Here is a 13,303-nt window from a genome sequence, read left to right as displayed (position 1 = left end):
TTTGCACGATAAATCAAAACAATTATGCATAAAAATAAATGAAAATCTGTTTAGAAATGTACTGGTAAAACACTTTCATATGATACCCCACTTGGTATTCTTACTTTGAAAATTGAAAATTCTAATTAATTGGGCAACACATTAAATTTTTTTTTTGTAATGTAACCATTGAACTATATTACTAGCGTATACCTCAATGAATGTAACCACAAATTCACGGTTTTCGGATTATTGCCTTTACTTTGTACTATAAGACCTACCTACCTGACACGTTCATGATTCTAGGCCAACGGGAAGGTATAGGTTTTCTTGACAGACACGACAGACCTAGATACATACCTACATTCATACATAGACTGCTAAAATCATAACCCTTCCTTTTGGCTTTACCGAAGTCGGGTAACAAAAAGGAAGGCAGGTAATGTGTGTCAAGATAATATTATAATTAATTATTATCATTTTTATTACAAGGGCCTTATTAGATTATTATTTTACTTAAGCTATAAGTAAGTAAGTAGTATTCAAACAGCGAAATTCGCGTTGTTAATTTACTAAAACGGCAGCATTGTCAACTTGTCACATAAATTATGAAAATGTTATTTAATTCAATATGTTTATTTGCAATATTATGTGCTGTAAGTACTTTGAATTTATTTTATAAACGTACAATAATTTAAAAAATATAAAGTAGGTAAATGACTTATACCTTTTTCACTTCAATTGGCAAGTTAAATATTCTTTTTAGCCGACTTCAAAAAAAGGAGGAGGTTCTCAATTCGACTGTATGATTTTTTTTGTATGGTTGTATATTTGTTACGCGACTACTCCGCCAAAGAACAGATTTTGATAATTTTTAGGATTCCGTACCTCAAAAGGAAAAACGGAACCCATATAGGTTCACTTTGTTGTCTGTCGGTCTATCTATCTGTCTGTCTGTCCGTCTGTCAAGAAAACCTATAAGGTACTTCCCGTTGACCTAGAATCATGAAAGGCAATTCTTTAAAATCTGAAAACTATAAATTTGTAGTGTCGTTACAAAAAAAATTAAAATGTGTTTCAATTTTCAAAATAAGTTCTTCACCCCAAGTGGGGTATCATATTAGAGAACTTTACTTGTAAATTCTACAACATATATTTATTTATTTTTAAGCATAATAGTATTTGATTTATCGTGCAAAATGTCCGAAAAAATACCCGATTACGGAACCCTCGGTCTGACTCGCACTTGGCCGGTTTTTTTGCTTGGTAGATAATACTTCCAAAGTGGTCCCAATTTAGTTTGGTGAAGATCTGATGCGTATCTTCGGAGATAGAGAACAGAACTCCTCAACGAATAAGAGTAAATTCCTCAGAATCGGTGTAATGGCTTATAGTGGAGTAAACGAAGCATTTTCGTCGGAAGTCCTCCGAAACAGCTCCGGTTTTGATGATTTTTTTTTAAATTCTTGTTTTTTATACATTATTTAAAATCAGAAATAATTTTTAGTATTTTTTTATCCATATGTGCGATATTTATACACGAAGTCCAGAAAAACGCTACCTTCTCTTTGAGAAGTTGTAGAAGAGGTCAAATGCTACAAATGACCTCTAAACACTTATGGGCAAAGACCGCCCGTTTTTGAGTTATTGATCGTTTTCAGAAAAATACGTATTTGTTTCTTTTAATATTAAATCATTAAAATATTAATATTAAATTAATTTTAAATCATCAAAATCGGAGCTGTTTCTGAGGACTTCCTAAGAATGGCTATTTTACGGCTTTATTTACTCCACAACACTACGTTTTTAACCAGGTATAGCATATTTTAATATACTGTGACCACAAAAAATTGCGAAATATATTCCGAATTCCGAATAATAATATCATATTATAAATATTAATTGCAAACCTGCTTTGTTGTTGCCCGTGGAGGAGTCTTGATCGTAATATTTTCTCAAAATAGATAATATTATATAGTTTGAAACCTATAACTCTACTACATCTCGTAAAATTTCATCACAGACGGAGGGAGTCTGCTTGGTTGACATTCTAATGAGAACCAAACTACGTTAGGGAAACTTCTCTTAATAAAACATTATTAATCGCAGGTAGAGTCAATCAGAACATCAGAAACGATACAACTAAATGATGGCAACAAGATGCCAGTCAATATTTACGGCACTTATCCGGGGAACGTAAGTAATCTGTTTTTTGTGTAAAATATTAAGGAAAAACAGTGATAATCTCGATTTCGGAAAATTTATCGAGTCAAAAGGCAATTAACTTGGCATCCTGAAGTAAAGCGGTATTTTATCCCTGAAGTGTCCCTGAACAACGCCTCACGCCCTCGACATATACGTCGGAACAAACTTGGAGTAGATATTGTAGCCATCCCAAAAACACAGCAAACGCAAAAAATACAGCATATAACTTAATAAGTTGTGAGTAAGAGGAACAGTGGAGGCATACCAGCTATTGGAAACATTCTAATATTAAGTATCTCCCTAACGGCTAACATAGTCGCACCTAATTGCGGCACCTTTGCGCTTCCTTCAGGCTTTAATTTTTTTTAATTTGACATTTACTATGAATATAATGTAACTTAATATTGTTATAATTTTTAACAGATTCTTAAAAAATTTATCAATTCTTTTATTTGTCACCACTATCACTTGACAATATTGGTAAGGTACTCGGTAAGGTACCGTGATCCGAGTATAATAAGTATCCTTTTTTGGCAAAAATGTCCGGGAAGTGATAAACTGAAAATGTTAAATGTTACAGCCAGGTAACCTGAAATACATGACCCAAGCAGTCAAATGGGCAATCCAAGCAGGATATAGGCACATAGACACCGCCGATCTGTACGCAAGCGAGGTCAATATAGGTGTGGCCATGAAGGACCTCATGAAACGAGGTATCGTGAATCGGACAGAAATGTATATAACTACAAAGGTAAAAAATTTATACAAGAAATCTTTAACAAAACTAATTATAAATAAAAAGAAAGCTAACTGCGCAAAAGCCTATAAAACGTAATTAAACTTTAGTGCTATAAAGAAAACCTCAGCCGGGGTCATACAAAAGTAAACATTGTTGTTAACCACTGGTTGTTAAACATGATGACAATACGGCAGAGACGAGTCAGATGATTTTTAATGATGAAAATCATCCCAACGGCTATGATGGTATTCATCAGGAAAGGGCTTTTCGGTTCTTTTTAAGGAATCACTTATTCCCAAAGTTGTTCTGTTCTAGCCTTATGAAGAGCCATGGTTTGGAATTTTGAATAAGTATTTCAATTTATTAAAACATTTTATGTAAACAGATGCACTGTTTACTGTAGTAGTTAGTAAGGGTAAAATTATAATAACCAAGTGCATAGTATCTAGATTAAAATTCATTACCATATAATTAAAAATTATATAGGTGTGATTATCTACACTTGTGAAAAATTCTTTTTTTCTTTAATCCGGACTTTTTGGCTCACTAAGTAGGTAGAAGTCTGGATATTTTTCTAAGCAAATTTCAGTACAGTTGTAATGAAATTGAGTACAAAGTTCATGATTCAGTGATTTAGATCACTGAATAAAAACTCATTTCCGAACTCTGTAACTCTCTGCTAAAATTGAGTCCAAAGTTCGAGATTTCCATCAAAATTATGTGCAATTATGTATCTACACTGGAGTCACCAGCTGTTCAATTATGAAAGTAAAAGTTTTCTGATTTTTCCAGCTATCATTCTCAGTTGTCACGTGTAAGGAAGTCATGCAATCTATGCAAGGTAGTTTAAAAAGACTACAGTTACAATATTTGGACATGACCCTTATTCATACACCGCGCAATGTGGTAGGTATTTTGACTGTTTTTATTATATTTAATTTTTATTTGTACCAGAAAGTTGTACCTACCAGGAAAAAGAAAGAGAGAGTGGACGGGGATGCACTCATCTCTTTATGAGATCTTTACCAATGACCCCAGTACGAGAGATGTAAAGGGAAAGGGGGAGATGAATATAGGACTATTCTTGAACTCAGACCAAAATATTGTTGTTTTTTAATAGATACAGAGTCTCTTTAGAGGGCTTACAGGAGGCTTGGGGCTTTTACTTCAATGGATTTAAGTTTTCAAAAATTTCGTGATAACGCTTAAAATTTTGTAAACACGCTCTAGAAACCAATATTATGTTTCTATGTTTTATTAGATTTCTTTAAAAATAGGTTGCTAAATTACAAAGCACGAGTTCAAAGATTTAGGCAACATGTAAATCTGGTACACCTAAAGGTACCTATGTCCTATAATACCTCAATAAGCCTCAATAGCTCAACGGTTGAGGAGCGGACTGAATGCCCCGCCCGTACTATTGTTACTATTGTCTACACTATTGTCGTACTCCTAGCATAATATAATCTTTCCCCTTAGTTGGAGGGAAAAAAATATATTAAGATTATATAAATATTCATGATATCTATTATAATAATTATTATGAGACGCGTTCGAGAGAGGCTCCTCATAATGATTACATTACCCAAATGATGTTTTTTTTTTTTTTTAAATTAAGCTAAACTTAAAGAATCGCGATTATTTGGTGATTTGGAAATGTCTTGAAGGGGCCAAGCAAATGGGTTTGACGAGATCTATCGGTGTTTCAAATTTCAACGCCACGGAAATCAACAGGATCCTAGTTAATTCAAAAACCCCACCAGCCGTTAACCAGATTGAGGTAAGAAAAATCATCATCATCATCATCATCAGCAACCTATCGCCAGCTCACTACTGAGTACGGATCTACTCTCAGAATGAGAAGGGTTTGGCCGCGTTGGCCAAGGGCTGATTGGCAGACTTCACACACCTTAACATATAAGTGGGAGGTCTTTTGTTTAATTCCGGCAGGGAAATCAAGTTTGGTGGGCTTCAGCCTTCAGTTCTAACGGCTAAGTCATACTGCCAAGTGATTCAGCGTTCCGGGACGATGTATGCCGCGTAGAAAGTAGAAGCCCATCAGGGGTATGGGTAATAAAACTGCCATACGTTAAGTTAGTCCTTTTCCATCTTTTGACCTGAGCTCCTAGTCAAGGATTGGTTAACTTTTGTTTAAGTCAAAGTCAAAGTCAAAATCATTTATTCAATGTAGGTACAATTGTACTCCTTTTGATGGTCGAAATTGTTAAATTTGTACGATATAGTGGTGATAATTAATTACGTAACTTAAAACCAAAGTTACGAGGGTTCCAAACGCGCCCAAGTCTTGTTGGAATTTAAAAAAAAAAAATATTAATGGGGCCATATTATCAACTGGAGTTCTAATAAAATTAAAAACGTTTTATTCCTCCTTTTTTAGACGAATCCTACCTTCACGCATTTGGAGTTAGTAGCTTATTGTCAAAGCAAAGGCATCGTTGTAACTGGATACGCACCTTTTGGTTTCCTCGTGCCAAGACCATTCAATGATTTAGCATTACCGCCCACTTTTGACGATCCCATATTGGTGGGGATGGCCGAGAAATACTGTGTAGACGTCAGTCAGATTGTCCTGCGGTATTTGGTAAATATTACTTATTTTCAAAATGATTTGATTACTATTAGCGTTGCCTGCGAATTCGATTTCATGGATTTATTTCAAAATAGTGGATACTACGAGTATTTAGTTTGACGGGATATATTTTATTAACCCCCGACCCAAAAAGAGGGGTGTTATAAGTTTGACGTGTGTATCTGTGTATCTGTCTGTGACATCGTAGCGCCTAAAATAATTAACCGATTTTAATTTAGTTTTTTTGTTTGAAAGATGGCTTGATCGAGAGTGTTCTTAGCTATTATCCAAGAAAATCGATTCAGCCGTTTGAAAGTTATCAGACTGATTTTTATGGACAACTCACGCTTGACCAAAAAATGGACTATGCCAAAATAGTTTTCACAAAAAAGAGCTCAAGTTTCCTCAGTCAGTTTCCCTGTATCTCCTACGGTTTTGAATTTCCCCATACTGGTCCAGTTACAAAAAAACAAACTGTAAATTTATACTCGTATATTGGTTTTATAAATTCGAAAAATAGGTACATGAAAAGATGATGAACTTGACAAGAGCGAAGTTATAGATTTCCAGCAGGTTATACAGCGCCTAGTCACTTTTTGTTTGGTACTGTACCAAATTGTTCTCCTCTATGAATTCGTCCAATGTCATTTGATCAGTACGCTGCTTCTCTTCCAGTCCATCATAATCAATCAAATAGACCTTAATATTCCTGTCAAATTTATTAATAATGAGAACTTCTTTTGCACTCAAAGTAAAATTGAAAATGTCTCCATTAGATTCGATGTGTTTCTTATCTAACGAAGCAGCGATTGGTGCTATGCGGCGTTCAACCTGAAAATGTAAATAAGATAAACTTTTTAGTCTGTCGTAAAAAAATAAATGAATAGGTACTTATGTGATATGATGACTCAAGTAATGCATAAATGATTTCATATCTAAGTATAAATAACTGTGCATTTTTAGGGCCCCGTACCTCAAAAAGAAAAAGGAACACTTATAGGATCACGTTGTTGTCTATTTGTATGTAAATGTCCGTCTGTATGCCTTGTTTGTGAAACTAAATAGTATCCACCAAAATTTTGAAATAAATCAACGAAATCCAATACGCAGGCAAAGCGAATAGTAATCAAATCATTTTGATGATAAGTATTATTTACCAAATACCGCAGGACAATCTGACTGACGTCTACACAGTATTTCTCAGCCATCCCCACCAATATGGGATCGTCAAAAGTGGGCGGCAATGATAATTCATTGAATGGTCTTGGCACGAGGAAACCAAAAGGTGCGTATCCAGTTACAGCGATGCCTTTGCTTTGACAGTAAGCTACTAATTCCAGATTTGTGAAGGTAGGATTCGTCTAAAAAAGGATAAATGAAATGTTTTTAATTTTATTAAAACTCCAGTTGACAATATGGCCCCATTAATATATTTTTTTAAATTCCGACAAAAGTTAACCAGCCCTTGACTGCGATTTCAGGTTGTAAGATGTAAAAGGGCTAACTTAGAAGCATATGGCAGTTTTATTACCCATACCCCTGATGGGTTTCTACTTTCTACGCGGCATGCATCGTCCCGGAACGCTTGATCCTATCGCTTAGGCGAATTTGCCCTTTCCGAACAGGATTTCTCTATTTTTCTTACCTCAATCCGTAAAACCTCTCGATTAAGTAAAACCTGCATCAATTTATTACAATCGCAATTGTTTTTATTGGCTATTCTATTCTTGTTGCAACAATAGGCCATTGTAGCCAAAAGTGAGCGAGCGTCAACCAATCAAAGGTGATTGCAATCGTGACATTGTAAGTAGCTGTTATTGTACCGCAATCAAGCTGCCGCCCTTGGCCAACGTGGCCAAACCCTTCTTATCTTGAGACCCGTGCTCACTAGTGAACTGGCGATAAGTTGGTGATGATGATGATGATGATTTTTCTTACCTCAATCTCGTTAACGGCTGGTGTGGTTTTTGAATTAACTAGGATCCTGTTAATTTCCGTGGCGTTGAAATTGGAAACACCAATAGATCTCGTCAAACCCATTCGCTTAGCCCTTTCAAGGCATTTCCAAATCACCAAATAATCGCGATTCCTTACGTTCAGCTTCATTCCAAAAAAAAATTTATTAATTTAGGAAATTTATCATTATGAGTCTCTCTCGAGCGCGTCCCATACAAGCAAAGTTTGATTTTAATGAAATTTTGTATGGGGTAATAATAGGTATCATGTCTATTTTTATATTTTATTTTTAAACATGACTATTTATTCCCTTTCCTCTCCAACTAAGCGTAAAGATTATGCTAGGCGTACCTACGACAATAGTGCAAGTAACAGGTGGGGCTTGAATCGCCTACCTTTCGGAATTCAGTTCGCTCCTCAACCGTTGAGCTATTGAAGCTTTTTGAGGTAAGTATATGAGGTGTGTCAGAATTAAATGTTACCTAAATCTTTGTACTCGTGCTTTGTAACTTAGCAACATATTTTTAAGGAAATCTGATAAACCATAGACACATAATATATTGGTTTCTAGAGCGTGTTTACAAAATTTTAAGCGTTGTCACGTAATTTTTGAAAACCTGAATCGACGCACAGGCATCATCTAGTATTTAAATACAAATCAAACATCGTTTGTATAGGGACCTCCAGTAAGCGCTCGAATGAGACTCCTGTATTAAAAAACAACAATATTTAGGTCTGAGTTCAAGAATAGACCTATATTCTACTCTGTTTACATCTCTCGCACTGGCAATGGTTACTGCTAAAAATCTCTTGTCGGTTTTCATTGGTCCAGTATTTGGTTCCAGCGCAACATTCCAGTGACACTGGCTCGATACTTGACCAATGTAAACATTTCTCATTCCAGTCTAGAATCAAGTATTCAGCACTGGATTGGAATAGAGCAGCCGCTACAGTATTTGTAAATACTGGACCAATGAGAACCGACCATTGTAATGATGAGTGCTTCCCTGCCCACTCTTTCTTTCTTTTTTCTTTATTATTACAACTTAAAAAAAAAAAAGAATATTAGCCATGCTTATCATGACTAATACTCCCCTTTCCCCTCCAATCAAGCGTAAACCTTGTGCCAGTCGTGGGTTCGACAACAGTGCAACGGGTGGGCTTTGAACCGCCGACCTTCAATTCAGAATTCAGAATTCGAAATTCAGTCCGCTCCTCAACCGTTGAGCTATTGAGGCTCTAATCTTTCTGGTACAGATAAGAAATAAAATAGTCAAAAAACCTACCACATTGCGCGGTGTATGAATGAGGGTCATGTCCAAATATTGCAACTGTAGTCTTTTTAAACTACCTCGCATAGATTGCATGACTTGCTTACACGTGGCAACTGAGAATGATAGCTGGAAAAATCAGAAAACTTTTACTTTCATAATTGGACAGCTGGTGAACAAAACAGTTGTACCTAATTGCATATAAAAAAATAAATAAAAAAAAACCGACTTAAATAACAACAACCACTAATAAGTGTAAATTAAAAATTTATAACACCCCTGACAAGTGACGGTTACAGTAACTAGAAAAGAGCTGATAACTTTCAAACGGCTGAACCGATTTTCTTGAATTATAGCTAAGAACACTCTTGATCAAGCCACCTTTCAAACAAAAAAAATTAAATTAAAATCGGTTCATTAGTTTAGGAGCCACACATATGGCTAGGACATAGGATATGCCACAGACAGATACACAGATACACACGTCAAACTTATAACACCCCTCTTTTTGGGTCGGGAGTTGAAAAGTAAAAAGTAATTTAATTTACTACCGAATACATTATGTAAATGAGAGTTAAATGTAGTTCTATACCTATTAACATTATTAAGAGCCGGTACTAATAGCCGCACGAGCCTTCTACTCTTCATATTGTTTGTAACTCCATATTGGCACCTCATTGGCATCTACTCCAAAAAATGTTTGTATAGAACTACTTTAATTCTTGTTGGTATACAATATAATATATTAAGTAATAAATTAAATCATTAAATTAATGGAAATATTAGCATATTTCCATTAATTTAATAAATCTGGTTAAAAACCTACTGTTTGCTTAAGCTATTACACTGATCACGAGCAATTTATTTTTTATACATCGATGCTTTTACCCATTGAGGAGATCTGTTCTCTATCTTCGAGGATATTCATTAGATCTTCACCAAACTAAAATGCTACCACTTCGGAAGTAGGTATGACCTATCCAACAAAAAAAAAATATCGAAGTCGGTTCATATTTGGCGGAGTAATCGCGTAAAAAACATACAAAAAAAAGAAACATACTTTTGTTTGAAGTCGGTTAAAAATAATTTTGCTGGAGGAGCAAAAACCTGTATGGAAGCTGTTGAAATCTTAATCTAATTATAATATACGAGTACCTAGACTGCGCAGTTTTGATCGAAATCTTGAACTTTGGACTGAATTTTAGCTGAGAGTTACAGAGGTTTATGAAATGAGTTTAAGTTTTTATTCAGTGATCTAAATCACTAAATTATGAACTTTGGACTCAATTTCATTACAACTGTACTGAAATTTGGCCATTTTGCTCAGTAAAATATTCAGATTTTCACCCATTTAGTGAGCCAAAAACGTCCGGATTAAGGAAAAAAAGAATTTTTAGCACAAGTGTGCCTAATTACACTATTATGATTTTACGTATATCTATGCACTAAGCACTTGGTTATTATAATTTCACTCTTACTAATTACTGATGCATTGTTATTTACTAAAAATGCTTTAATAAATTGAAACATTAAATTATTCAAAATTCCAAACCATGGCTCTCCATAAGGCTTGAACAACTTAGGAAGTAAAGTGATTAATTAAAAGAACCGAAAAGCTTTTTCCTGATGAATACCATCACATCCGTTGGGATGATATTCATATTAAAAAATTAAATCATCTGGCTCATTACTGCCGTACTGTCATCATGTTACAACCAGTGGTTAACAACAATTTTTACTTTTGTATGCCCCCGGCTGAGGTATCAGGGGGCACGGCAGTGCCCCCGCCAAGACGAGCCAAACGGCGGCCGGGGCGCTACGTACCTTTTTCTCGAAGTGTTTCACCGTATTTTCGACCCGTCATAACTTCGGTCTGGATGACGCTAGAAAGCTGAAATTTTCAGTATAAGGTGTCCTCAGCAAATTTACCAAATATACTAAGTATCAAATATCTAGCTTTTATGGTTACAGATTTATTGATACCTAAAATACGCCGTTTTCGTCCCTCACTGATGATCATCACAATTCATAGTCTGTAATTCTAGGGTACTTCCCGAAGTCCTAGAAACCTGAAATTTGGTATGTAGACTAGAATATGCATACAAACTACAGGAAAATTGAGAAATTGGAATTTCCCCCCCTCTACGCCTCTTATGAGAAAAGCGAATCTGTAAATTCTGTCGCTAGAATGCTGATATTTTCAGGATAAGATGTCCTTGGCAGATTGATTAAACGCATTGAGTATCAATTGTCTAGCTTTTATAGTTTCAGATTTATTGACAGTCAAAACTTCTAGTCTGTAATTCTAGGATACTTCCCGAAGTCCTAGAAGACTGAAATTTGGTATGTAGACTAGAAATTGCATACAAACTACAGGAAAATTGCGAAATTGGAATTGCCCCCCCTCTACGCCTCTTATGAGAAAAGCAAATCTGTAAATTCTGTCGCTAGAATGCTGATATTTTCAGGATAAGATGTCCTTGGCAGATTTATTAAACGCATTGAGTATCGATTGTCTAGCTTTTATAGTTTCAGATTTATTGACAGTCAAAACTTCTAGTCTGTAATTCTAGGGTACTTCCCGAAGTCCTAGAAAACTGAAATTTGGTATGTAGACTAGAAATTGCATACAAACTACAGGAAAATTGAGAAATTGGAATTGCCCCCCCTCTACGCCTCTTATGAGAAAAGCAAATCTGTAAATTCTGTTGCTAGAATGCTGATATTTTCAGTATAAGATGTCCTTGGCAGATTTATTAAACGCATTGAGTATCGATTGTCTAGCTTTTATAGTTTCAGATTTATTGACAGTCAAAACTTCTAGTCTGTAATTCTAGGGTACTTCCCGAAGTCCTAGAACACTGAAATTTGGTATGTAGACTAGAATATGCATACAAACTACAGGAAAATTGAGAAATTGGAATTTCCCCCCCTCTACGCCTCTTATGAGAAAAGCAAATCTGTAAATTCTGTTGCTAGAATGCTGATATTTTCAGGATAAGATGTCCTTGGCAGATTTATTAAACGCACTGAGTATCAATTGTCTAGCTTTTATAGTTTCAGATTTATCGACATTCAAAACCTCTAGTCACAAATTCTAGGGTACTTTCTGAAGTCCTAGAAGACTGAAATTTGGCATTCAGTAGGAATTTCAAGAATTATGAACAACAGATAAATTAAGAAATCGGGTCCCCCTTCATCCTCTCGTATATGAGATGCATATCTGTAAAATCTGTTGCTCGAATTCTAAAGTTTTCAGGATAAGATGTCCGTGGCAGATTTATCAAACGTACCAAGTATCTGTGTTTCCTGTCAAAGTCCTAAAAGACTGAAATTTGGTATATCTGCTTCAAAATTGAGTTGCAAGATTCCACCCGAACAAACATACTTACATACGAGTACATTGCAAGTTGAATAAAAGCTTTTAAAAAAAGAGGTAACGATAGAGAGTGGGCCATGAAAATGATGTACCTACAAAAAATAGATCCAAAAAAATCTAGGGCACCTGCCAAAAAGAAATGAAATCCCATCAAAAACATTTCATGTAAAAAGGTAGGCCAAGACTCACAAGTTCATAATGTTTTCACTGTTAAAAAGTTATGAGATCTCTAATAGAGCCAAGCCCCTAGCTGAGCTTAGATTTGTGCTGGCCATGGGACCTATCCGAAGTCCAAAGTAATATAGCTCTTAAATGTTCTTGACTGTATCACATTTATAACAATAAATAACAAATCACTCTACTTACAAGCTCTGATTCTACAAACCCTATATCTTGGTAAAAAAAGGACGGCTTGGCCGTTTAATGTTCGTAAAACTATTACATGACATAACATATTTTAAGGCCTTAAGGAATGTCAAATGTCAAATTTGTGTTGTATTTACGAGGATAGCTTTAATAAAACTTCACTAGTACATTTCGATGTTTTTCTCTCGAAATCAATAATTTAATAAGCTATCATTTTAAGTAATGACTTAAATTACCTTCAAGATGAATAAAAGTTATTTTTTAATGTTTAACTTGAATTTAAAAACAAGTAAAATTTTGGTAACATAACATACTTTATAAATGCACATGTAATCGCAATGTTTCTTATCGAAAACGGTATCGTAATCGAAATCGAATCGAATCCTTTTGTCGAACGTTCTGAATTGCACGATAAAATTTGTTCGATTCGAGATCGATACCGAATCGAATCGATTCGTTATGTTATCGAAGTGTTCTGAATCGCCCTGAGGTCCGCTCAGGCGAGTATTGTCAAGTAGTCCGGTCTTAGACATTCGAAGGTACACAAAGCTGAAAATTGGTGCTTTACATCAGGATGCCAAGTTAATTGGCTTTTGACTCGATAAATTTTCCGAAATCGAGATTATCACTGTTTTGCCTCAATATTTTATACTAAAACCAGATTACTTACGTCGTTTCCTGGATAAGTGCCGTAAATATTAGCTGGCATCTTGTTGCCATCATTTAGTTGTATGACTTCTGATGTTTTGATTGACTCTACCTGCGATTAGTAATGTTCTATTAAGAGAAGTTTCCCTAACATAGTTTGGTTCTCATTA

The 13,303-nt window shown here is 35.1% G+C and overlaps 1 protein-coding gene across 1 annotated transcript in view; it reads left to right on the top strand.

Annotated features, from left to right (window-relative positions):
• LOC123871083 (aldo-keto reductase AKR2E4-like) overlaps nt 1-13,303 on the top strand; it is a 57,528-nt gene that overhangs the window by 18,520 nt on the left and 25,705 nt on the right. The window contains exons 3-6 of the mRNA XM_045914655.1: nt 2,765-2,935; nt 3,716-3,829; nt 4,542-4,703; nt 5,322-5,525. Of these exons, the coding sequence (XP_045770611.1) occupies nt 2,765-2,935; nt 3,716-3,829; nt 4,542-4,703; nt 5,322-5,525 (651 nt within the window). The remainder of the gene's footprint in view (nt 1-2,764; nt 2,936-3,715; nt 3,830-4,541; nt 4,704-5,321; nt 5,526-13,303) is intronic.

The sequence above is a fragment of the Maniola jurtina genome, chromosome 13 (genome assembly GCF_905333055.1).
Source record: "Maniola jurtina chromosome 13, ilManJurt1.1, whole genome shotgun sequence".
Classification (NCBI taxonomy): Eukaryota; Metazoa; Arthropoda; class Insecta; order Lepidoptera; family Nymphalidae; genus Maniola; species Maniola jurtina.
This window is presented reverse-complemented; position numbering and strand designations above follow the sequence as displayed.